Source organism: Chelon labrosus, assembly GCF_963514085.1.
Source record: "Chelon labrosus genome assembly, chromosome: 15".
NCBI lineage: Eukaryota > Metazoa > Chordata > Actinopteri > Mugiliformes > Mugilidae > Chelon > Chelon labrosus.
The window spans coordinates 15,423,419-15,450,843 of NC_140348.1; the positions used below are offsets into that span (position 1 = coordinate 15,423,419).

Consider the following 27,425-nt stretch of genomic DNA (forward strand, 5'->3'; position numbering starts at 1 on the left):
ACACAAAAGTTATATGGGTGAGTAAATGACCGTATTTTATGCCAGAAATAAGGTCCAGGTTGTAAAAAACAGTAGTTCCCCTTTAAGAGACTGGCACATCACTGACTTTGGTCTTTTCATGTGATTTAAGGACAGTAACATGGGATATCACCAGCCTCATTTCTTTCTTTCTTTCTTTCTTTCAAGTATTTAACGATAATTATTAAAAGTTGTACATTTTAAACTTTTACTGCACAATGACACCATCACCGTGAAGTTGATTTAAACTTGCTCCTTCCTCCTCTTGTGCTCTCACACACAGACATTGACAAGTGTTTATCTTCTTCCCTGCGCTGTTATTATTCATAGGTAACAAAATGCCGCCTACCATTGGAGACAGATGGTCTGGCATATGCGTCAACTGCCACTTTGGCCCGGGCGCACTCATTCTTTCACACATACACACACATGCAAATGTATTAATACACACACAAAACCTAAAGCTTGGAGACCTGGTGTTCCTCAGCATCCCAGCAAGCCCGTATTAAGAAGAAGAGTGACACTGTAAGGATTAGCGTAGCAACGTTGTGGAAATACAGATGGGGCCTCAGCGTGTCTCTAATGAACGTGGTCTGTGGAGCCAGTAGATCTGTCTGCTGTATGTACAGTGGTTTATGCAGCTCCGCTTATTGACTTGGCCTCGGTTCAGGTCCTACTAAGATAAGTGCCAGGTGATGACGTGAGAGCTCTGCGGGTGTGACACAGTTAGTACTGAACCCTGTAGCTCCCAGCAAGCATGCTCCCTGTGTGTTTCTTTATAGTCCAGAGGGGGCCGGGAGCCAAGAGGTGACACAGCAGTGACGAGACTGTAAATAACTGATGGAAAAAGATAGCAGAGATCCATTAGGAAGAGGAGGAGATTTTTCTTTTTTTTTTCGAGAAAAGCTTGCTCTGAGAGTTTCTGTACATCCCCGTCCAGCAGTGGAGTGAGTTAGGATGAGGAGAAAACAGCAACAGCTACAACAGTCCAGTCTGGAGATGGGGAGAGATGAGTGGTAGCACAGAGATGGAGAGCAGCCAGAAAGAAAGGCCCGACCACTTGCATTCCCCGGAAGACCTTGTGCCCCCAAAATAAGCCACTTGGGCTGCAGAGAAAAAGGGGGACAAAGAGGGCAGGGAAATGTTAGCAAACACGTGTGTCTTTATGGCTAAAAGACAGCTAATTCACATAGGGGAGTTAGTCATGCAAGACAGTGGAGTGCAGAGAGGGGACACGGTGAGAGGAATGTTAGCACCTCTAAGCCTTTACTCAAAACCAGTGTAATTAAGGCAGCTTAGTGCATCTCGTTCTCTGGCAGTGCTTCCTTTGTTCTCCTGATCTTGGTAATCCAGCTAAGTCTAGCCTGACTCTGCCAGGACCACTCACCCACACAGGCTGACCCATCATCGTTGGGCTCAAAGCCCTGGTTGCATCTCCTCTTGGCGCGGCACTTATAGCTGCCATAGGTGTTGGTGCAGATAGGGCGATCAGAGGGGCACACAGAGGGGAACTGGGTACACTCATTTTTATCTGAGGACGAGGGAAGTGAGGAAGGCAGAGACACTTGACTTGGGAATTAAAAAAAACAAACATGAAATGTTTGAAATGTAATGTTTCACCTTACCTGTGCAACGGCCATTTTCATTCAGAGCAAACCCGTGACCACACTGCGAGACACAGACAGTATTAAACAAGACTGAATAATCTAATAAACAGAAAAACGACATTTGCTGACACCAGAGCTCAACCCAGCTTAACACTTCTTCCACAAACCATGATCAAAACACAGTAATGAAATCTTTTTGGAAGAGTTTTAAGCTGTCACTGCAGACCTCTGTAGGCCACTTAATGTTGGATACTTCTTTAATTTATAAACACAATATTCTGATGAAATGAGAATTGTTTACTAGAAAAAAAGATGCATCCTCTGTGCTGCTTTTAGCCAGATATCGTCGTTTAGGGCTGTTTAAGTAGGACGTCTTCAGACTGTGTGTATAGTGTCTAGATCATCTTTTGGATCTGTACCTCTGTTTCCACAGTAGGAGTGACTTCGTCCTCGTCTCTTGGGTAGTTTATCTCCAGCACCGAGTTGATCTCTGAAGGCTGCAGGGGTCGGGCGACTGAGCGGCCGTCTGGCCAGTACACCTCGACATTGGTGGCCACGTCCTTACCTGCCCAGGTATTTCAGGAGAAACACAACACACACAGTGGCATTTCCTGATCACTGAACTTTCATACATTACACTGCATACTGTAGTTTGTCATGAATCTCAAGAGTCTTCCTCTATCCATTCTTTTTCACTGACTCACACTCTGCACAGATTGAGTGGCACTCTCCTCCCTCCATTAACTAACTTTAATCAGGCATGGAAGAAGCTCCTCTCCAGGGGCTCTCTGTAGCTCTTAATTAAAGTGGCATTTCTAATGTAAACAGATCTCGTTTTATCTTGCCAAACGGCAATCCACTCAGCAGGTGTGCTGCCTGAGAGCCAAAGAATATTTCACCTGTTCTGCACCCACGTGGCCCCCTCTCGTGTCATGGTGGGGAGTGTATCTCTACTAGCAGAGATGGTTTTACTTGTTGGAGTCTGGTCTTTTTTTTTCTTAAGCCACAATAATGTGGAAAGTTTTCTGTTAGAGAGCATTATGAGGGCCACCAGAGTTGATCTGTGCTTGAACTGTCCCAGATACAGAGCAGGCTCAGTGACGAGAGCCAGCGAGCTGCAGTGGGTGGGCTACTCGGCCTGGATGGACACCAGCTGACTATCCTAAGGGGTAGGAGACGGGGAGCTGGTTCCTCACGATCTAGGCTGGTGTCCAACAGCAGCACCTGTCCCCCGCTCTCTCGTCTATTTGTCCACCCAACTCCCCCCAACAGAGAGGTTTCTCTCCCATGGGTGTCTAATCAGGCTGGAGGTATTAAAACAATGATTTCCACATGCTGTCCATCCCTGCTACTCTCCCCCTGCAATGCTGATTCTATCTTCTTCTCTTTGTACCTCTCCATCGTTCAGTTCACAAAAAACATGCAACAAATATACTTTTCTTAATTATAAATCTTTGAAAATTATATTTCTACGCTTTATCTGTGGGTCAATCTAAGTAAACAATTTTCTGATAGACAAAACGCTAATAGTATTCGCATTTAACAAAATGTCACAAAGTAGTGACAAAGTTGCGTAAGTCCTTTAAATGCAGTCTTACCCAGGCCAAAGTGTGCGACGGGCTCCATCTCACACAGGTACCCTGACCCACCGTCAATGATCCGTGTGTGCGGGCCGCTCTTTTTTGTGTACACCACCACTTTAGCTCCTCTGGCAAAAGCTCCAAACTTGGTCCTTGGAATCACTCGCAGCCATGAGTTAGCGGCGCCCTGAGACAGGATGGCATAAGGAAGGGTTGACACTACCAACTGATTACTCCATGTTATCTTGAAGATGCCCCACAAACACTCACCAGGTTGACTTTGTAGACAGAGATAGGCTGTGCTGCACTTTCCCCGTGAGACACCAGCAGTTCCAGACGTCCGTCGCCATCGAAGTCCGTAGCTACAGCTCCTGGAGATCCATCACAGTAATGATGCTTGAGGAAACAGCCTTCATAATATTTACTATTCTCATGCGGGGAAACATGGATACAATTTGACAGTCGTATAACTAACTAATGTGTAACATGCCACATATCTTTACAAGAGGACGTCAGATCCTGCGTGGAACTCTGATGCCATCTAATGGTTTGATGTAGGAGTAGCAGACATGGGAAACACACACTGTTGTGCAGCTTATCGCTTATAATTCAGGTCTTTTCCAAAAACACTCACCAGTTCCTCGTCCTTCAAGCTCTGATGCCTCACCGACATTCAGCTCTTCTATCTGGGGGTCCCCATGTTCTCTCCTGCTCACCCTACCAAAGCAACATCACAGAAATTACCCAAAAGATGACTGCAAAATATTAAAAACACCAAAGAGATCCACTCAATTAGTTAAATATTTATGGACTATAATCTCTTTTATTCTTTTCTGCTCAAGTCAGAAATATTGTATTTTTTACTTACCCACCTTAATTTGTCAACCATAATTACCAGTAACAGATTAAGACTGAACAAAACATGTGCAGCTTCTAAAATAGTACACAGAGGAGGTGAAATTAGCTCCAGTTGACCATCTACAACATTAAAACATTGCTCACATTAGTGCACCAGTTAAAAAAACTTCATTGATATGATATAATAATAGGCATATTTTTGTTTTAAATGTGTCTGATCACTTTCATACTTAATCTTAATAACCAATAATAGCTTCTTATGTGACTATTAGTATTATTTGACCTTCTAAAATTATTACAGATTTATTTTTATCATATGTTTGCTTTTATTTGATTAATTTTTTTGTATGAAGCACAATTTTGTCAGATAAATCCATTGACTTGGAAATCTGCCGAAAGACATTGTCTGGGAAAAAGTACGCTCCTTACCTGGCATGTATCTTTAATATGTAAATCTCTATGCTCAGCCTTCCATAAACTTTAATAATCTAATATTACAGCACAATAATGTGCTGATCCTGGCTGTTAAACTCCTCAGCTCAGCTAAATATTGATTAGTTGCATTGAATTAATTAGCTCGAGCACAATAGTTTGAGTGTTTTCCAGTGCCAGGGAGCAGAGCTGAATTAGCTTATTCATCTTCATAGCAGACAATGGCAGAGCCACGGGCTGTGGAGCAGTGACCCCTGCCTCAACATCAACGTGTCCAGGAAGACAAATCTTCCTCCAGTGACCCGGTGTGCAGGAATATTCTGCTCCAGGAAATCTCTCGGGCTTAAAAACTGATTATTGATATTCAGTCTGAACTGACCCACCGGCTCATGGCAACATTCATCATGAGTTGTGCATCCTGTTCAAACAAATATGCCAGATCAGATTTTCATTCAAACAGGATAGGGTCGTTCTACTATTAAGTCCTCACAGTTGATGTGTATCATATTTTACATTTTGAGAGCTGAGTTCATTAATATTATCTAGAGAGGAAGCCAAACCGTGAGCCAAAAAGAGACCTAAAACTGTCTTAATGAAAGATTCATTCATGTGTGGAGGAGGAGGCGGCATGCCAGACTAGATAAGTATCCTTGGCTGGGAATTTGAAATTCTTCTCAGCTTCCAAGCGCAGCTTTAGAATATTAAATCAAGACACGAGAGGAGTCCATTAAGCTCATGATCAAAGTACCATTAAAACTTACTATCATAATTGTGCAAAATCTGTGTGTCAGTGTCTTGAGTTACAGGGTTTACGTGCCGTACCTGAAGAGTCTGTTGGCGGACGGGCCTCTGTAGGCGATGTTATTGAAGAAGACCTCCAGCTCGTTGTCGTTGTCGAAGTCTGCGGCAATGACAGTACGAACCGGGGATGGCATGGAAAACTTCTGGGATGCTATGTCCTGAGGAATGAAAGGTACATCAGTGCATACACACATTAATTTACACAAGACAAACACGTGGAGATTTTTTTTTTTTTTTCAGTTATCTTGAAATGCTCGGAACACAGTTTAATCAGTTAAAATCAAATCTGATCACAGCTCTGTCAACACAATGTTTTTTTATTGGCGTGCACACATGTTTGACTACGCTTTGCACGTAAACGTTTGGTTTTCATTAAATTGATATATTGATTCAGGCTTGTTCAGTCAAGTTCAATTGAAGCTGTTCTAAGCCAAGTTTGATTACTAAATGAACTCTAGGGGATGGAGTAAAAACACCACAGTCAAAGTAATACATATTTGACCATTTGTACTTGATCTGGAATCTGATGCTACTACACCTGTCATCCCAGTATGTGTGTTAAGTCCCTGTGCACATGTGGTGCATGTTGAGCCACCAGCACGAGAGACACTTCCATAACCTGAAGGTCACAAGTTCAATCTCCAAACCTCACGTCCATCAATAATCAGTCCTTGACTTCGACTGCTCCGGCTAAGAGTTTCATCAAAAGCCCAAAACCAGGAACAAAGACCCCTTTTTTTTTCATTCTCTGGCAGCAGAAAAGTAGACAGCGGCTCTCCCGCCCCGAAAAAAAAAAAAGTCTCTGCAGCAGAGGAGTTTTTGCATGAGAAAGTAACAGATATCCCACTTCAGTGACACGGTGATAAGTCGGGAAAGAGTTATAGAGCGGCCCTTCACTCCCCCCAGTATTTACTCCCTGTTTTAATTATAAGGCTCATAAAGCTGCAGGGGTGGGGGCCGCCCACAGTGACCTTCTGCTTCTCAGGTGAAGGAGAGGGGATGGCCAACTGAGGCCACGGGGGAGGAAGACAGGGGGAGCTCTCTATTACCAAAGTAAGGGCATGATTAAATGTGCCGTAAGGAAAAAGAAAGGAGCTCTCACCGAAACTATTACGTAGAACAGAAACATAAGAGTTCATTTTTTTTTATCTCACTATTGAACAATATTAGATTTATTCAATTCAGTTCAATTCAATTTTATTTATATAGCGTCAATAACAATACAAAGTGTCTTGATTTGTTTCTACAATTCTATTTGTAAAGAAACTCATGAAGTCATTACTGCAGGAGGCTAAAGGAATAGATGGCTCAACAGAGCTGCAACTATGTTTAGAGTTGTACTAAGTGATGCTACATTGCCATCAACAAAATAATCTATTTGTGTAGGAGTTAAATTGTGGTTGGTGTCGTCCATTGGCACATGTCACTGAGGTAAATAATGAAGGATTTAACTCCTATAACTATATCTAGTTACAGCATCGTCAGATAAGCGTCTACTGTAGTGAAATGTCTCATACACCAATACACCACAACAAAAAGAGTTGTTTTTTGTGTTTTCCAGTCTGGATGAGTGAGACTTTCAAATGAATTAAAGCTCTGATTAGGTCTAGGATTAATAGATTAAATCAGAATTTAAGATGGCTGCCACTCCTCCTCCTCTTCCTCTGCTTCGAGGAATGTAATAATTACTATGACTGGGTGGTGTAGACTCATTTAAACTAACATATTCATCATCCTGCAGCCACGTTTAAGTCAAACTAAATAGATCAATCTGATGATCAGTTATCAAATCATTCACTGAAAGAGATTTAGACGAGAGAGATCTGACATTTAAAAGGCCACATTTAATTTTCCTTAATAAAATCGGCCATATTCCTAGAGATGAGAGCAGCACCCGCTAAAGTGGGGTGGATGCCTTCTCACCTAATCAGACCAGGCTTTCCCCAGAAAGTGTTCCAATTATCACAAAGTCCACGTCGTTTGCTGGACTCCACCTAGATAACCAGTGATGGAATGACAACATGCGACTAAACATGTCGTCATTGGTCAGCTTGATCTGATCTAACCATGGTCGCTGGATTCTCTATCTTCACGTTCCCCAAAATAGAATCGCCAGAGTTGGTTTCTCAGCGGGTGTGTCGCTGAGTGGGGAAAATTGGTTCGAAATGTGAAGGGGTTGGTGGTGATCCATGGGGTGGGTGGGACTATGCTTCCTTCTTACCCTCACCCAGCCGCCCTGGTTTCCCGGCTGCTCGGGAGCTGTTGGGGGGACAGCTATTTCTTCTGATCCTGATCCACCCACCAAGTGTTATGTGCATTAAAGTTCACATACTGGATACTGGATTGCCAATATTCTAATTTATTTTCTAGCTTTCTTTTTTCCATTTTTTTGCATGGATTATAAAAGTTTATTACCTTCAAACTTTGTTTCTTGAGCCATATCTAATTTACAATAACATCCAATTCCTGTTCTGTTGTTAATTGTCCGTACTTTATATCTTCTCTAATAAATGTAGCACATCCACCCCCATTTCCACCATCCCGATCTTTCCATGTTGTGGTGTGACCTTTTATAATGAATTCTAAATTAAGTTTGAGCCATGTTTTTTGGATTCATATTATTTCTGGTTTTCATTTTCGTTTGTCAATATAACCCTTAAATCCCTGTCCATTTGCCATCAAACTCCTGGCGTTCCATTGGACAATGATCACAGCAGATTGTGGGAGCTTGCATCAGAAGTCCACTCCTTGCCTTAGGTCGGCACGTATCTTTTCCCAAGATACATCTTTCATATCAAAGAATTTGGCTGCTGCCTTCACAATGATCTTGATTTTCTCCGTTTTGGTTTTAGCTTGCTCAGAGCCGTTGATGAAATATGCCAAAAATAACACTAGCCTGTCTATTGTTATTCCTGTCTCTTTTCTTTGTTGTATATTTTAACTGCTTCTGCATTATGTTACTTTATGTTGTGTTCTAACTTGCTGTATCTCCACTGCCTGTTTCCTGGCTGTACTTCCACCGTATGCTGCTGTGTGACTTCCTCTGCAGTTACAACATTAACCAATGCCGCCCCTGCCACACTCCCCGTATGCATGTTCCCCGCCACATCTCCCGCACCTCTGTTTCCCTCTGCAGACGTTGGCAGCATGTCCATATCTTTGACAGTTAAAGCACCGAACAGGAGTTGGGATATATTCTCTCACTCTGAAGCTACGTAGCCGACCATCGATTTCTCTGGTTAAGTTCCATCGTTAAATTGCAGCATCACTGATTGACTGTCCACCTTTTCCCCATTTCTGATTTCAGTCACTGTCCCTGCTTTGAGTACTTTCCTCAGTTCTTCCAGATCTTCATTGGTGGGAATTCCTGTTACATGTTTTCTTACACCGACAATCTTCTTCTCCTGAATTTCTTTTTCATTGCGGTTTCATCATTTTATTGCATTTTACAAACAGACTTCCATCAAGCAGTACCTTCGTCATTTCAAATGTCACCACCAACTGCCTTCTTTAACCCATTAGTCAAAATGATAGGGCTGACCGATGCTATCTCCCTCTCTTGTTTAAACTTTAGAATGACTTTATACTCCTTTTTTCCAATCCGCCGACAGCCAAACAAACAACCGACTCCCGGACGTCCCGGTTGAGTTACACCCAAGTATATGGTAGTTTTTATCACTTAATAAAAGATGAGCATTTTTGTACTTAAATTGTACTTATAGTAAATAGTGTAGAGTGTTTTATGACAAAAGCCAGAATAGTAAAATACAAATAATGGGCTTTTAATAACATTATATTAATTTATTCAAAAATAACTCCAGCTCTGATTTGGGTACACAGTAACCAAGACAACTCTTACGTGGGACTTTCCCATCTGTTTAAATATATATGCAGTGTGTGTGTGTGTTATTGTGTTTGTGTGTGTTTTAACCCTATTGCAAGGAAAACCACTCCAATAGATTTTAATTAAAGCACAAACGGGCCTAATCTGCATTTTCCACTGGCCAGGCAAGCTGCTGGTTCAGCCCAATTTAATTAGCGGTTTACTGAAGTGATACAACAGCTTCATTATGCATGCCAAAGGTCAACACGGCAAGTAGGAGTGTCAGCTAGTGTGGGCGAAGGGTGTCTTAAATATGTTGTGGGCTTGTGATTTAACAATCTTGGTTTTAAAAAAAAACATCGTCCAGCTAATTCAATTTGTCTCACGTGTGTTTGTTTGTGTACAGGAGCACAGTGTGTATGTGAGTGTGTGTGTATGTGTGTGTGTGTCACACTGATGGAACTGTCTCCGGGCTAAGCATTGCGCATTAACCCCTTATTTGACCCCTATAAAGATGTCTCCTGTGACGTTTATCTCTTTGGTAAAAGATGCAGGTGCAGGCTGTGACAGATAGATCACTGAGCATGAAACGTCTGCAGATTTACACGCGGCACGGCTCATCTCTGTCTCTGCTGCTCTTAAATGTTGTACTCCAACAGATGCACGCCGCTCGCTGTCTCCCAGGAGTTGTCTATGGAGTCGAGTAAATCACCCCCACCATGCGTCTTTAAATACCACTCAAGCCCAAAGTGGGCCAGCATGGAGCAGTCCTTATTCACTAACCCACCGACAGGATTGATAACACTGCGATTCACGGTGATAATAGGTCAGATTTGTTGTTTTTGTGCTGCCTGTTCATTAGACATTGATTTTAATCACGGAAGAAGAAGAATGGAAACTATCGCTCCTACATCAGCAAGTGATTGTTTGATGGGGCGAATCATTAGACGCAGCAGTCCACAGCTTATCAGTCAGTACGTTTACATGAACACTAATGTTCTATTATTCTGAATATGACAGTATCCCCAGTTTGATTCATGGAGCACGATAACTACATAGTCACTTTCTATGCATATGCAGAATTCGTTGTTTTTCTGAATGTAGCATTTTCCAGTGATGAACTTGTGGAATATGCTCTTATTATCCGGGTCAGCTCTGTGTGGTTTTGTATGGCCATGATAGAGCTGCACGCTTGAAAGGAAAGCCCACATCTCTGATTAGAGGCAGAAAGTTATGAAACGGCTTTTTATGCACAAATATCTTAACTCTTAACTCTCCGACATTTCCCAGTGTTTACACAGCCACAAATAAGCATATAATAATGATCATTTATATAATAAAGATCATTTATATCATTTATAGAATCAGAATGATTTATTTTATGTTATATTATATTTTAATCTGATTCATTTGGTCCTGTAAAGCCTCAGTATACCAAAAAAAAAAATAAAGTGCTTGATAGATTTTCCAGTGATGTCTAGAATCAAGGAACATCTGATCATTTTACCAACAATCAGACAACCAAGGCACTTGTCCCCAACAAATGGACAAATTGATTTAAAAGTGATGAGTTCTACAGCAACTACTTGTGTCACTTGTACGTATCCACATACACATAGTCCACATCATATGTAGAACTGGCCCATATTCCCATTCAGTGTGAACATTTTGAGTCTGCACACCTTTGCAGTATATACTGATTCACATGACATTTCTGCATTTGTGTGCGTGTAAAGTCCTTTACCTTGAATTTCTGCTTGCGGTTATTCAGCTGTATGTAAAGGCGATGAGGTCCATTCCAGTTCCCGTAGACAATATCCGTCTTGCCGTCGCGGTTAAAATCTGCCAGGGCCACCCCTCTTCCGTGCTGCATGGGGTCCTCCACACCTAAAGTGATGTAAAAATATTCTCTGTTATCCAATAAAGCCTAATTCGTGTATTGTTTTTACACCTGATGCACATGATACGTGAAGAATCAACTAATCTGTTCTGAACTATCCATGTTCTTCTCACCAGCCTGCTGTGCCACATCAGTAAACGTTCCATCGCCATTGTTCCTGAACAGAAAGTTGGGTCCGTACTCGTTGTCGCAGAACACATCAGACAGAGTTTGACTCACTATGGGTCCCACTACGACACCTCTCCCTCCTGCAGAGATGGGAAAAGAAAGTCAGGGCTCACCAGTAAGTAACTAAAAAGTGGTCACTCGTCAACTACGCCTGTTCAGACTAATATACAGTAGGTAGTGAAGACTATGAAGGAAGATTATTACTGTGAAGTCAACCTTGGAGCTTCTGAATATTAAATGTCACCACTTTATTTTTCTATCTTGTGTGAAATGTTGTCATAGTAGTTTGATTTGTCGAGTTATGGCCAAAAACATGTGACCTTTTCCCAACAAAACTGTATCCGTTCATCCTTAGGTCCATGTGAACGCTTGAGCTAAATTCCCTCCAGGCGTTCCTGATATTGTGTTGATAGAAATGGGCTGACCTTAACTCACGGACAACCCAAAACCAGAATACCTCCAGCAACAGCTGTCGGTGGCCAGTCGCACAAAAATGAAGCAGTACGTGTGAAACAGCAGAGAGAACAGAGGGAGGGGGGGAGAGAGATCATCTCCATAACAAAAGTGAATGGTAAGAGATCATTACTGCCTTTCCAGACCATTTGCTCCGAGCAGAGCAGGTCTTTCTGCTGACACAGACACTGACTCTGATGAGCTACATAAACACAAACACAGGTAAACAACACCTAGGCACAAACAAAGATGCAACACACGCTGAGAATATTCTGCATTAACCAAAAGCTAACCGTAATTTTCTCCTTATGCTAAGATCGGTGTGGCTCCTCAGCACGTGCTCTATATGAGTCGAGGGTTTTCCTGCGACATTCTGTAACGAGAAGTGGCTCGCTAATGTGTTTCATCTCAGACCAACAGCGTTTAATTATGGAGTTGAAAGGGCTTTGATTGTCCTTAGAGTATGCAGAGTCAGTGCTGTGAGTTAGGGCTCGCTCCTGATTTACTGGCCCGCTCCATCAACCCAGACAAATATCACTCGCCCCCTGCGGCTATAAACCACTAATGTCTCTCCGGAGATATGTAACCATTAGATATACAACTTCACTGGCTGTCCTTCTGCTCTGATTAACGGCAGTTTGATGACCAAGACCGTCCACCGTACATCATTCACGGCTATTCTGAGCCGGCTAGGTCTGCCCCCCTGGTGGATCAGATCAGATTCCTGCACGTAAAAAAGATCCGTGGATGATGGAGATTCATTCCACTGCGCTCAAACACAAAGTCATGTCCCGTTTCCTAAACTTACAAGAACATCGCCGTCGTCAAGGACTTTTCAATGGTTGTAATAAAGTATGACAGAAGCATCTTTTTATTTTCACTCATGATGGTCTCTGTTAAGGAAGACACAAATCATGGTGAAACTGTGCAATTTCACATTTACTGTCCTGCTCGTTTATACCGTTAGGCTGTTCAATGGAAGTGAGCTGCTATTTTCTAAAATAATCATAAAGAAATTTCTGTTTCAAGGTTATTCATTCGATTCGGAATCATTTAGATGACGACTTAAAAAAATCTCTTCGGATCAAATGTGACATGAGGAAAACAATAAAACTAGTTTGTATGTTAAAGCAAATAGAAACAAAGACAAAATCAAAAATAAGAATCTGTGCAGAGAGGCAGTTTATGATATATTTAAATTAAATGTTTTAAATAGAATAAATTCAACTTGTAACACTGAATTTTATAAAGCTACATGCATCTATGACCAGAACTGAATGCTTTGGGATGGTTAAGATTGCATTTTGCATTGCATTCAGTATTAACTTGTTCATCAGTAAGTTTACAGGCCACCTCGACTGTGATGCCCACTTGGTTTCTGTTCTCACATTCAGGTTTCCAGCTGCAGGTCTGATCTTAGGACGCTCTTCCAAAATATCACAGTCAACATTAAACACACTCAACCTCAACAAGACATGAAGCTGTTTTTTATCCTCTTTGGGTATTAGCACTTTGGCTCTGACGGACTGAATCTCTCATAAACTACAAAGTGTTGTATAAGGCTAGGTAAGGCTGTGACAGATGCCATCTCTAGGCTGTTGAGCTGCTCTGATGTATGTGTGTGTCGCCCTTCCCTTTCGCTTCCCCGTGACTTTGACTGGAGTAAACAGCTGACAGGGCCAAAAGAGCCTACATGTTCTCTTTCTTCCTCTCCTTTTCCTTTTTTTTTTTCTTGCCTGGCGCTTCTCCAACTCTCTTTTTTTTCTGCCCCTGGTCCAGCTCCCTCTGTGAATTAAAGTCCTGTATTTCAGACTCTATGGGTACAAGCACATGCTGCTCTGCAGACGTCTGTGTAAATCACAACGAGGGTACAGTGGTGCTGCTGTTAATGTTAAAGCGATGGTCTACATCACGTAATCACACTCAGTTCCCCATACTTACCAATTAACTTGTTAACTCCAGCCTGCTCTGCCACGTTGGAGAGGGCGACGACGCCCTGTGAAAGGTCACTCGCTGCCTCATCCATTTCAATGAGAGCGTGAGGACCCACGTTTCCACTGGCATAGTTAGCTATGTAGATAGCATACCGGCCAGTACCCTGAACAGAAACAATTAATATGTGTATATGTATACGGCATAATAAGAAACCAGAAAAGGCATGCAGAGATAGATTAACAACAATCATAATTTTCCCTTTAAGAAGGTGTCTGGCTGACAGGTGAGGAAGAATAAAGAGTAACAATGCTCATGTATGCAGGAAGTTGAGGTGGAAGAATGGGTCAAACACAGGGCTTTCACCCAGACAGCCGTGCTTAGACTCTTATTTTAAGCTGAAAGTCAGTGTTGACTTATTCTTAGACTAACTTGAGCAATTATTTTCGCTGTTAATTATTTTACTTTTTAATATTCTGATGCACTTCGCTTAGGTTTACAGCTGCCAGAAAGTCTCTCTTCCAGGAGCAAATAGCATGTTAGTTAATGACACCAGGGTGCTAACAGCATTTTAATGGACGCGCTTTTACCGCAACTGTTTTAATTCACTTCCACGCTATTAAAATGGATGCAGAAAGCTCGTGACTAAACTGGAACTGATTATGTTAATCTATATTCCATCTAGGACATTATTTTAGAGTTTTTGTCCGTGTGTCAGCAGCAGAAAGTAGCTCCGAGCACAGCACTGACAAATCATCATTTAAGTTGATGCAATCATGATATAGTCATTCATACGGAGCTGTGTCTCTGGCCACCTGATGAAAATGCTCCACTGCTCTGAGTGTGCTCTCCACTCTTTGTGTGTGTAAATGTCTGGGTTAAATGAAGCGAACAAATTCCTAGTATGTGTACACATACTATAAAGCTGATTTACATTAACATTAACATTTTACATTTACATCTTGTCTGGTGCTGAGCGGTTAGTATACAGAGGGCCAGCTTTTTTGTCCCCTTTGTCTTCCCCTTTAACAATCTCGGTATCGCTGTGAATATTATGCACCTTTTTTTCCCGATCAAACCTTCTCGCTCTCTGTTTATCTCCCCTCACCCTATTCCTTACCCCTTACCCCTTTGTCTCACCCTCTCTCCCTACTCCTTCCCCTGCCTCCCTTTGGAGATTAATTTCACACTCCATTATCAGTCAGAGTCCCTGCAGACACAAACTCACAGACGGAACCACACTAATAGACTACACACTCGATTCCAATGAGCTCTCCCACCAGGCCTAACATATTTCAATCAATGCAAACGCATGCACTTGTGCGAACGTGCACACACGCGCGCCAGTTCACCATTTGCGTTAGCCGTGCTGCATTTTTTTTACAAGACGAGGAAGGTAAATGAGTCTGGCTGACGTAAATGTCATTAAGTGTAACATTACGGCGCGCTGTGGGAGGAGTGGGTTTCACGCACACGCACCCACAACACTTGGCGACGACGAAAATGAACTGCAGTGAAAGACCTGAAGGCCAGCGGCAGTTACTTAACAAACTTAAAAGTCAACGATTTTTCAATAAGCCTGCACCCAAGGCTAATTTCTGTCACTGGGATTGGCACTGTGAAAAGTGCGACACGCATACCTGGAAAGTGCGTGTTGGCGTGGAGGAGGACTGCATACCCTTTACATCAGTCTTTACAGCCTCTAATGTAGCATTTTCCTTCCTTTCTCGTCTGGGAGCGCATATTGTGCTTCATTTAAACATATTTCAATTATTCAGGCTTTTTAAATGCACTTCTTTTCCCCTCCCTGCCTGTTCAAAGTGAACCGATCCATCAGTTTAATGTGAGACCCCTCAATGTGTCTCTTTCATCAGTTTGCATAAGAATAATGACGGGACGTCACTTTCAAGGAGACTCGGAGAGACAAAACGGTGGGGTGACAAATCAGTCTTTTTTTTTTTGAATGATAACACTTTATTTATGAGCAAACAAGAACAAACACATTAGCTACCTAGCGGACTATAAAGCATGCTTTGGTCTTGGCCTTCTCAGCCTTCTGCCACTGTTCCAAATACGTTTTAATAAAACTTGCTCAGCGACTGGAAAATGCGTCCTCTCTGTGTCGGTCTGCTGGAACTTGCACGCAAGAACACACACCAGGGCTTTGGCTTCGTCTGAAAGAATCATGCCATTAAAAGCAGATATCTTTCCAATCGTATTGGCAGCAGCACAACGTATCAGCGCAGTGGGACGGGACTGGGGCTAAAACAAAAAATCTATTGTCCCTACTGTCCCCTTCCCTCTATTATTACCTTCTTTATCCCGTACCCTGATTGGAAGTGAATACCGTGTGTGAGATAAGATTCAAAGAAAGAGTGCGAGTGTGTCAGTCAGAGAGAGAAAAAAAGGGGAGTGAAGAAGGTGGAAAAGAGGGAGAAAACAATGGGAAAGAGACAAAGAGAAGGAAAGAAAATGCTACGAGCAGAAAGCAGTAGTGTGCAGTCATCACTCCTCCCCTCGTACGATGTTCTATAAAACAAACGAGCCCTGGCTTCTGTAATTACACTGGTGCGATGGACAGAAGAGAGAAAATGGCACCCCATTCCCCCCAAATGAACTGTCATAGCACATGCTGAGAAGGGCGGCGTAGGCAGGGCATGAGTTATCACTGGTAAACAAACAGAAGCACCCGTGCATGTACGCACTAGACACTCTGGGGAGTTTGTGTGTGCGGTGCAGATCTACATACCCTCTACTCTTTGTGCATGTGTGTGTGTGTGTTTTGTACCTTTCTGTCCACACAGGCCACTGAGCGCCCCGCCATAGGGTTGGCCACATCTCTGTGCTCATTAATATCATCGCTCAGCAGATCTTCAAAGCGCCCATTACGAAACTTAAACAGCTTGTCTGAATATGTTGCACGACCTTGATGCAGAGAGATACGGAGTTAAGGAGAGGCAAAGATTGTTCTGCATAAAAGAGGCATTATGCAACACAAGAGCCGTGGATGATTGGAAACAGAAGAGCAGGTTGCAGTGGTTGAAAGCTTATCTGTTATCTGATGTGGACTCAGATGAGATAAGCTTTAATATCTGCATACAGATTCTCTCCTGCTTCGTCTCTGTATAAGAACCCCTGGTATAAAGTGTGTGTGTACTTTTACAAGTGTATCAGCTCCTACTGTACCGGAGAAGGCGTTATTGGTGTTGAGGACATAAATCTCCTCCCGTCCATCTCCATCGATGTCACACGCTGTCACTCCGATGGCGTTGCCTTGACGGTCTCTGAGGGCGTAGAACGGGGAGCTACGGTTGTCAACAGCTATGTTAACAAGGCTTTTCCTCTGCTTGTCGTACTTTAGCACCAGGTTTGGGCCGTTGTAGCTGCAGGCAGAAATTACAAGCTGTTATACGGTTTTTGGACTGTTAGCAGGAATTCAGACATTTGTTTGTTGGTTCTAGAGTTGACAAAAAAGCTGTTTGTGTTGCTGCTATTTGCTTCAAGGTTGTACATGAAGAATTTTGCAAAACCAGAATTTTGAAGCGCCTGAAAAGTTAGTTTTACATTTTAATGGGGAACAATTTTACATGTCACAACAGGTCTTGACCCTACATGAGCTAATTTGTGTTATCGGGTTTTAACAAGGAAAGAGAATTGTTCCACCCGTCCAGACTATTTCGTTCCACCTTTGTTTGACTTTTGTAAATTAACTCTGACAGTCTGTGGAATAACTCATTTACGTCTAAATATCCACCGATCTGCCACAACATTATGACCACTTTCCCAATATTATGTAGGTCTCCCTTGTGCCCCCAAAACAGTTGTGACACATCAGAGAATGGACATGGGCCTTCTGAGGGTGTCCTGTGGTGTCTGACAACAGAATGTTGTTAGTGGGGGCCTTTGGGTCCTATGGGTTGAGGGGAGGGGCCTCTGTGGATCATCCCACAGATCCCACAGTCTGGGATCCGGTGAACTTGGAGGCCAGGTCAACACCTTGTGCTGATTTTCATGTTTTTTTTTTTAGTTGTACCTAAATCGTTTTTGTGTGTCAGGCTGCGTCCTGCTGGGGATGTCTGCTGCCATCAAGGAGTGTCATTGCTATGGGGTGGGGGTGCTTGGTCTGGTCTAGGTGGGTGGTACATGTCTAAGTAACATCCACATGAATGTGATATGTTTCCCTTAATTTTACTAAAGACAGGAACACAGGACTGTTACGAATAACGTAAAAACTTTATGTTATAACCACAAACGTTAATCAGTTTTTATTCACCTGTGAACCTCAGGTGGTGAATAGTGAGAGGACGCAAGTTAGAGGTGTGTTTGGGAAATGAACTGCAATTTGAATTGCGGATTGTGTTTAATCCTTAGTGTATGATCGCCGTTATTCATGTGACATAATTTCAAGATGTGAGCCTGAATGGTTTTCCTGTTGAAATGCACCTTGGGAGATGTAGTCAATCGAGAATCATCATCCGGAGGGTATGGTTTAAATAGATTTGGCCGTTTTAACTGTTTTTTGGGGTGGGTACCAACGATTTACTCAGTCAGCCAGCGGAGGATGAAACAACAGCATGAAGTCAAAACTGAACTTTGACGATCTAATTCAATTTCAAAGATCTCTTAAATGTTGAAGACCTTTTCTTATTCCAAAAGCTTTTCAACTTATAACCATGCTACAGAAAAGTACAGGAGTTCAGCAACATCAGTATAATATAATCTATCCAAGAGCAAACCATCCCAAGATTCTTCAAATAGCAAATGAAATCACGTCATCTCTGCGGTTTTGTGATATTCTCCTGACCTGGATACCTGCTGAATAGGATGTTTTTGCTAAGTGGCATTTATTAAGCAGGGTCATTAAGGTTCATCTATATTCTGTTAAGCACTGAGATATTCATTGCTGCTCCGCTGGATGGAGGCAGGCTTGCAAAACTGTTCCCATCAATGGCGCTGCACCATTCAATCACATCCATTTTCACCAGCTGAGTGAGCCTCAGGACGCCGTTACCATCTTGTCTTTCAGCTTTTTTGCCTTAATCTTCAACCTGGAAAATGATTTTTATTTTTATTTTAATCTGAGGAATTAGACTTGTAATGCTGTGAGGGCCAGGGGTTTAAGGTATTCATGAAGATGGAAGTGGATGAAATCTAATTTTAAGGACATTACATTAGGACATTTTTTTTTGTATTTTCTAAAATGCCATCTTTATGGATAGGAGGTATTATCTGGTTACGTGTGAGCTGATTAATGAGCATTAATCAGAAAATACTGTCAATATCCAAAAATAAAATAAAAAAACAAGTAAATCAGTCTGCAAATAATTAAACACCACCATAAAAAAAATGCTGAAGCGGACATTTCTGGTTCAAACTTTGAGAATAAACAAAAATGGGGGAAAATGACAATTTAAAATATATATATTGTATAATTTGATATGTGTTTTTTGACTAATAGATATCGTCATGAAAGAACAGAGAACTAAATTGTGTTACGAGTTTTTAATAATCCTATGTTAGCAAATCTATTATTATTTGAATTTCCATTGTACAAAGTGCAGTAAAATTAAGGTCTAAATGTGTATTTTGGGTGTTTTCTTTACACAAGTCTGAACAAAGACATGTACGGAAGTTAAATATCAAAGAAAAAAAATAAAAATCAGGCCTCTTTGCACACTCCTCACCCAGCTACAAATATCTCCAGATCTCCGTCCCCGTCCACGTCAGTGACGGCCATGCCGTAGTTGAGCTGGGTGGGATTGTTCTCGTAGTCCGGAGGAAGGGCAGTCTTTGTTATAGCTGAGAACATGGGCTCTGATCGCTGAGCCGAGGAGAGGGCAGGCAGGAACAAAACCAGCCACAACAACATCCTCCTCACCTGAAGGGCAAAACACACCGTTTCTCTATTTGATTAAACTTTTTTTTAAGAGTTCATGGCGTAAAAACGAGAACAATGCTTAAGTGTGTTTGTAAAATGACACAAACTAAAAACAGCACTATTTCCATCCATCAAACACGCGCTCAGTGCTCTTCACCTGAACCGCGGCGCACATTTGTCCAGACGGTCGAGTTTTAATGAGAATCAAATAAAAACTGAGAGTCATGCGTCTGCAAACTGCAACATATGCCCTTGTTGCTAATTTTCAAAATCCATCGCGGCAAACATCGCTGGCAGAGCTTTCTGCTGTACCCAGACATAAAGATGAAGATATACCACTGCAATCAGCAGCGTACCGCAGGTTTAGATCTGAACAACCCATCACATGCAGACAGGCTGAGGAATTACAGGACAGAAAATCCATACGTGGAGCAGGGCATTAGCCAGAGGCCAAGTGAGCACAGAGGAAACCAATATGACCCGATATAAACAGACAAGAGGTGCTGCTTCCTCAGAGACAGTGACCAACTCTAAATTGGAAAGGCCTTTTTTTTTTTATGTGATGTATAGGCGTCCTTTTAGTGGTAAACAGATAAAAGGCGGACATAGAAGAATTGATCTAATTCGACTTGTGGCGCGCAGGCTGGTGGGATTTCTGATGCTGTGAATGAAAAAGGGAAGTGACTGAGAAAGGAGGGAGAAAGGAAAGAGAAGGGTCACCTTCTCATGGCTAGTATAAAACGCTCATCATCAACACAACTGCAAAACTTTTACACACAAACACACACACACACACACACTGAATGGTGTTTACAAGCTGACAACTTGATTTTCTCTGCCTTTGGATTTATAGGGGCAGCCTTCGTCATTCCATCTATAATGCCGTCGAGATGTCCCCATCTCCACTTCCATGTGGCTGCAGATTCTCCCTTTTCTGCTCCGAGTGTCCAGGTGATGTATGGCTCTTTAACGTCCTCCTCAACAATTCAATTTAAGATAAAACCGCAGAGCTGTTTGAGTAATACTCTCAAAAAGCACACCGGCAGGGAGAGGAAGCACCTCCGCTGACACCTGCAGAAACATGGCTGGGGCCGGTGGTGGCTCCCCAGGCAGGCAGCGCGAAGATAAGGCTCAACGGAGAGCTGGTGGCGATGAAGAGCGCGGCTGTTAGCAAGCAGGGGTTAATTAACAACACTGGGAGCTAAAGATGAGGCCGTTACTCCCCATTAGAGCAGGTGGTGATGACAAATGAGCTGACCAGCCCCACACTACAGAAGACAACTCTAAAGACTTGCTTATATACTTCATGCTAGATAGGAGCAGAGAGCTATAAATACAAAATAAATAGACAATTAGATGATAGTTTCTATTAAAGAGTCACACCTGATCGTTGATGTCTATACACAATGAGGATTATATAAGGCACGCTCCTGAATAAAGAGGAAGAAAGCGTTCCCCAATGATTCACCCATACTAAGTAATAACCAGTTAGAAATATGAGAGATGAGCTCTTGAAATCTTTGGGGACTTTTCAGTTTAATAAAATCGTGAGGTACCACTCCACATTATCCGGTCAAGGACACTTCGCCCCACATTCACTGCAGCAAAGACCAAGACGTCCCGCTTGAGCCGTCAAGCAAAGTTGTAACTTTTCTGCCAGCTCGGATTCGCACAACATTTGACGCCCCTCATCGGGCTTTTATGATGCAGCATCTCACCAGCAATAACAACATCAACAAAGCATCAAATTCAGCCATTTGTGGTAAACCAGTCAAAAAAACAACGAATTAGCCGTGGAGAGAAAAGTAATAGTTGTCTGAGAGCAGATAAATGTTTTTGGTAATTTATGCCGGCATTAATTGGCCATTAAAACTGATTGCAACATCTGCAGGGGCTTTCTGGAGTGTTCCTGCCCAGCTCTGATCCTGATAACACTGCGACAAAGAGCCAGCAACATCTTCACTTTCAAACACACACACACGCACACACACTTCCAGAAGCTCTTCCCTGTGAAGGACACCATCACTGCAGAACACACACACACACACACCAAGAGCTGTACCAGGGCCAAAGAATTACACTTAGCTTCCCTGCAATCAACAATTAACATTAAGCTCTAATGACTCCATCATAAACCACACCTCCTCTGCTTCACATAACATTAATAACATTAGTAGTTGAAAACATATTCTATCTATTTTTAAAAGCACCTAAAATACACATAACTCCAAAATATACCAAATAAAAAAAAATCAGAAAGCATCTAGTTTAAAATAGGAACAAGTGAAACAATGACCAGCTGTGACAAGCATATGCAAGCGCAGCCGCAATAATTAAGTCTGCCCTGCAAAATAAAGTTCATCGGAATCCAGTTTATGTGAAGCAGCACTTAATCCGTGGCAGTTACCCTGGGATTAAACACTAGAACCGAGCGTCTTAATCTGGACTCGTGTTGTCAACTTTTGTTTCTGCAGCAGATCCCAGCGGAGCGCTACAACCATCCTGAACCCAGAGAGAGTCATCATCAGCACCAGCAGCAGCAGGAGCAGCAGGAGCAGGAGCAGGAGCAGAGGAGGTTTCAGCGGCAGGTACTCACAGATGCAGAGACGCTCCGGAAAGTCCAACAAATCCTGCAGCCAGACTGACAGCGAGGATGGAGAGAGAGAGAGAGAAAGAGAAAGAGAAAGGGAGAGACACACACTCAGGTAAATTGTGCCGCGGATTCCGCCGTTATCTCGGGGGTTTTTCCCACTTATTCCCTTTACACAACTTCCAAAAGATTTGCTTTATGAAATCGGTCGTGTGAGGTTTGAGCCAATCGCCGGGCAGCTTGCTGGCTATCTGAGCAGGCGGCCAATGGCGGAGCCGGGAGACGGGGGTGGTGGGCGTGTCCCTCAGGTGTTCATTACGGTCAGGGAGCGGGCAGCAGCAGCAGCTGGGACGGAGGAGACGCGGAGTTTACGCGGTTCAGTTGGGATGCTCCTGACACATCCACGTGTGATCACGGATGAAATACCCGGATATCTAAATTATCCCTCCTTTTAAAAGTTATCTATTGTTATTGTTTAGACTAATTTGAGCATTATTTGCCTAAATGATGCTCACAAGTTAATTGAACCTATTTTTTTTTATTATTAATAATAAAATAATAAAATTGAGATAAAAGCTTACACTGCCGTTTATAAATATATATTAATTATAGCAATATATATACATGTTGTTTAAAATTTCAATTTATGTTTGAATCTACAAATATATAATGTATTTCTATATTAAAAGCAAAGGAAAACGAACTAAATGAGCAATTAAAACAGTGAGTATTGTGTAAAGAGAAGCAGAAATCTGTTTTCTGCCATTATGTGGTGAAAAAATAAATCCAAAAAGACCGGATCTCATTTGCATAGAGCATTTTACAAACATCAATAACAATGATCCTTAAAAAAATAAAAATCAATTATTCTCTCTGAGAGTGATGAGCAAAAAGTTAGTGTTAGTCACAAGTGTGTGTGTGTGTATGAGAGAGAGGGAGAGAGAGTTTGCAGGTTTACTGCTGCCAGATGTATAATTCTTATGTCATGCTCTGCTGAGTCCAGCCTCCCAGAGACCCCCATTGAAATGTGTTGTGTGTGCGTGCGTGCGTGTGCGTGCGGTCGCGTGGAGCTTGGTGAAATGAGATGTTCACATCCCAAGGACGTCTCCCACCATAATTTAAACTCACTGGTGCTGGAAGACTTCAAACTGAAAGTGCTGAAGTCATAAACCAGTGCACTTCTGTCTTTACTGTTATTGTCTGTGATCTGCAGGTGTAAATCTACACCCAGGTGGCTGTGACTCAAACAATGCAAATACGAAAAGACAGAAACGTTACGCTTCTCCATGTTGTGATTACTGCTCATTGGCTCCGGGCTATAAAATGAAATTAAAGACCCAACGGCAACATTGCTTTTACATGTGATGTTTTATTGCTCTTTTGTTGCCGCTTATCTGCCCCATTTGGTTTACAGGTTGCGGAGTTATCTGACATGGTCGCGAAATGTGAGGGGTTAGAAAAAGAGAGCGTCCCCCTGGCTTTATGTGCCGCCGCGCATGCTACCTTCAGCTATTTACTCCCTGATCTACAGTCTCTCACACTGGAGACCAGAGTGTTTTTTATTTATGAAGGGACAAAGAGACATCTATCAGCACTCAGCTGAAGCTGGTGACAGAGTGTAGTGTGACATTGAGGCGGAAAGTGAATTGTATTCCTTCCCCCGGGACACACTGGGACAGATCCCAAACACCATGTTGTGGTTTGCGACTCTGTCCATCAGACACAAATCCAGCGCTCCTCGCCAGCTTACCTCGCTCTTGCACATCACCAAGGTCGTGCCCCCACCTCACCCCTTGACATAATGATCTTGAAATAGAGCTGAAAATAAACCCGAAGATGAGGATTGTGGAAAGCTCGAGGGAAGAAATAGGGAAGGGAGGGGCTTTACTATGGTATGAAGAAGTGTCCTCTCTCCTCTTTAAGGACCTCTGAAAGATGTATAGTGCTACAGCATCATGATGAATCCTCTCAGCGGTGGATAAGAGAACTCTTCTCATATCATTAAGCTTTAGTAATGGTCCCAATGCCATATCCCTCCTGGCAGGGTTGCCTGGCATTTACTCCTCTGGCTAACAGACGTGCTGGATACCTACTCATTCCTACTGCTTCACAGCTGCTGCTGTGCTTCCTCAGATATGGCTGACAGAGAGTTGACATCTGCTTTAGTGAACACACGAGATCCATGACACAACTAAAGCATCATATTTAAAATTTACATATATTTAATAGCTTAAGTAGTGGACTGACTGATGAATAACAGTGTTTGGACAGATACATGAGAAAAAAAGATCCATTTAAAAGAAGCTGACATATTATAATATTATGACTTTTATTTAGTTGTATGGGTCAAGCTTCAAAAATACAGAATACTGCACTACTACGCAACTTTGTACCATATTTCTCTGACTGACTGAAGCCCGTAGGTTTCAGATGAGACATTTGGCCTCATCCATGAGGGGCACTCCATCAAAAATGCATCTACAAAACAAGATAATGGTCATTTGTGGCGTTTTCTGACAGCAGATCAGTTTAAAAATAGTCCATGGATTAATGGGACAAGAAAGGAGCAGCCACAGTGAGCTGCTAGATGAAGAGCTGCAGGCTGCGCACCTCCAACTTCTCGGCAAAGTAACCGACTCCTTTCAATGTGCCCTGCTCTTCACAGACTCACGGCGCGTGCAGCATAAGGTCAGATAACTCACCACCAGAACTACAGATGTCTTCGGACAGAAACCTTTGAGATCTTCACTTTAACTCAAACCCAAAGTCTCTGCCCTAAAGATTGATGATTGATGTTATGGGGGCGATGAGTGCCCACGATCTCACTGCATAAACAGATTTATGGCCCCATAACATGAGGCATGCATGTATGCACACACACCTCTTTGGCATCAGGGACAAAACTTGTGAAAGGTCATGCCTGTCAAGTCCTGCATCAGTTTGAAATAATCTCTCGTTAGCTCTTTTGCGGCATCATTAAAATATATGTTCATTTAGATCTAGTTTATTTTATTTTATATTGTTATAACTTAAAACTAAACTACAACTTTTTCTCTTTTTTTTCTCTCTTCCAGAAAACACACACATTTTTTGCAGATGAGCAGTTTAGCCCCCTACTGTTTTTTATTCTCTGGTTCATCTCATGCTCAGAATGAAAACATTTGATTTTCTGTGTGGATGGGCTCCAGCTTTGCTCTTTGAACCTGTGCACTGAGTCTGCACCGCACCGTAGCCTCGAGGGTGTGACTGCATGTGTTGCGGCATGCACTGATGCGACTGCACTTGTGTCTTTCCCCAGCTCTCTCTCTCTCTCTCTCACACACACACACACACACCACACACATACTCTCACGTCGGGATATAGGTTTCACCAGGGTCCTTCATAGATCAGCCTTCCCCTGACAGCTTTCTTAAATGTCCTTGGCAGCCCCCCAACCCCCAGCCCTCGGTCGCTCTCTGTTCCTGCACCTTTTCCTCTTTTGCCGAGCCTCTGATAGATGCTGCCATATTTCTCTGCCTCTCTCCTCTGGAATGCTCCCATAACCACTGGGCCCTGTAATGCAAGGCACAATCTGTATATATCCCATTAAGTGTCACTTTGTGAACGAACCTGTTTCTCCGCACTCAGTTCGTCTCGTAGGATGGCGCGCATAGGGGATGGAGGCTGGAAATTGACCGGCATCTTTACGGTTGCGATGAATCTCTCTTGGAGTTTAGCTTTTACCTAGTGTTCAAATCTGGCCTGTAACATTGAGCTCAGATGATGATAATTATTTACACGATCTGCTCATTTAGCTACAGTTGTACAAAGTTATGCATTTCCTAAAGTGAATGCTCCTCCCTAATGTGGATGTCCTCCAAACTGTGAAGAATTACACTGAAATCACACTCTGCAGTCCCCTAACTAATATTTGTTTGTTTTTCCACTTTTTTTTTCTTTTTACATCATGAGGTTTTATACACACTCTCTCTGCTATCAATCACGTTTTTAATTTAATGTATGAATATGTGATTTATGTTGCCCGGGCAGAAGATATAAATCTATTTTGCAGGAGTTGGGGGAGGGGGGGGATAAGAGCGCTGATGTTCCCATATTGATTGGTTGGCTTAATAGTGTTTGTTCTTTATAGCTGATCTCAGGAAATAAAGCAAATAAATAGTTGAGAATGAGTTCAGTCACTGTGATGCTCACGTGGACGGGAGAGAGATGAAGCACGGAGGAGGGAGCAGGAATGGAAAGCAGCAGATGACGAATCAAACGGCCGAATCGTTAGAAAACGTGAAGAATAAATACTGATTATTAGTCGTTTCAGTTCATAAACAGAGTGGACTAATTACCAGAATTAACTTTTAGATTTTCTGTCATTCGAGTCTTACTGTGAATTCAGGTCATGAAGTCACTTTTAAATGAAGCTGGGTCAGAGCTGAAGCTTAAGTTAGTTCTGAGCTATAACACATTTTGCTCCCAGGTCTCCTTTCTGATGCTAACGTTTATTGACATCTCGCTACAGCGTTGTGAGTGACAGAACATGATGTATCTTTGCGTGCCCAGGAGCCACGTGTTCGGATGTCACTTTCGAGCCATGTCTTTCTTGTTAATGCGCGGTGTCAGGCCATTATTCGCTCTAAGACTGTTTTACAATTCTCTGAGAATTTGTCAAATTGATTTGAAAAGCAAACTGTGGTTATTGCCCAGGACCAGGCGGCTCTTTGGCGGAGTGATGAATTGAATTTGTCTTGACATGTCGCGTTAGGGGAAAGCAAAGAAACTGCGTAAAAAGCATGACTGTGCCTCTATTTAATTTCAGATTTCTCACCTTATCTGAGGAGCAAACTTTTAATTTCTCTTTCTCTTGAATCATCTCCCAGCCCCCCAAACTTTAACCGTAACCCATGGAACAAAACGCTAAAAAGACCTCAGACCGGTGACTTCGCTCGTCTTCCAACTCGTGAGAGGTGGAGATGAGAGCATAAATCGAGCCCATTAGCCCTCGGGGCTCACTGATGACAGTTCCCGCCCTGTGGCTGATGTAAACCAAACTTCCTGTTTGGAGATGAAGAAGCCTGTCACGCGGCTGCAGCCACCTCAGCCCCTGTCGCCCTCCCTCTGTCATTAATAGCAAATCGATTCTAAATGAGGGACAAGGGAAACAAGGCAGTGATAAAAAAAAAAAAAAAAAGCGTGTGCTCATGTCCGGTGGAGGGATGTGCAGAGAGGAAGACCCTTAAAGGCAGGCTAGTTTGAGGAAGCTACAGCAGGTATATTAAAAGCATCCTCAGTTACACAGGATAAATAGCAGTCAGTAAAATGAGCAGCACAGGATGGATAGCAGAGTTAAAGAGGCATAATACTGAAATACACTAAGCTGCATCATTCATATAATG

The 27,425-nt window shown here is 42.6% G+C and overlaps 1 protein-coding gene across 1 annotated transcript; it reads right to left on the reverse strand.

Annotated features, from left to right (window-relative positions):
* Positions 1 to 996: 996 nt before the first annotated feature.
* Positions 997 to 21,407, reverse strand: crtac1b (cartilage acidic protein 1b; the record flags this gene model as incomplete). Its single annotated transcript, XM_084562128.1, has 15 exons — positions 997 to 1,124; positions 1,406 to 1,549; positions 1,644 to 1,686; positions 2,045 to 2,190; positions 3,224 to 3,392; positions 3,476 to 3,576; positions 3,840 to 3,922; positions 5,318 to 5,454; positions 10,864 to 11,006; positions 11,133 to 11,267; positions 13,582 to 13,738; positions 16,361 to 16,497; positions 16,759 to 16,955; positions 19,257 to 19,450; positions 21,324 to 21,407. 15 exons carry the CDS (start codon positions 21,405 to 21,407, stop codon positions 997 to 999), a joined length of 1,998 nt encoding a protein of 665 aa, XP_084418254.1.
* Between the last annotated feature and the right edge of the window lie 6,018 nt (positions 21,408 to 27,425).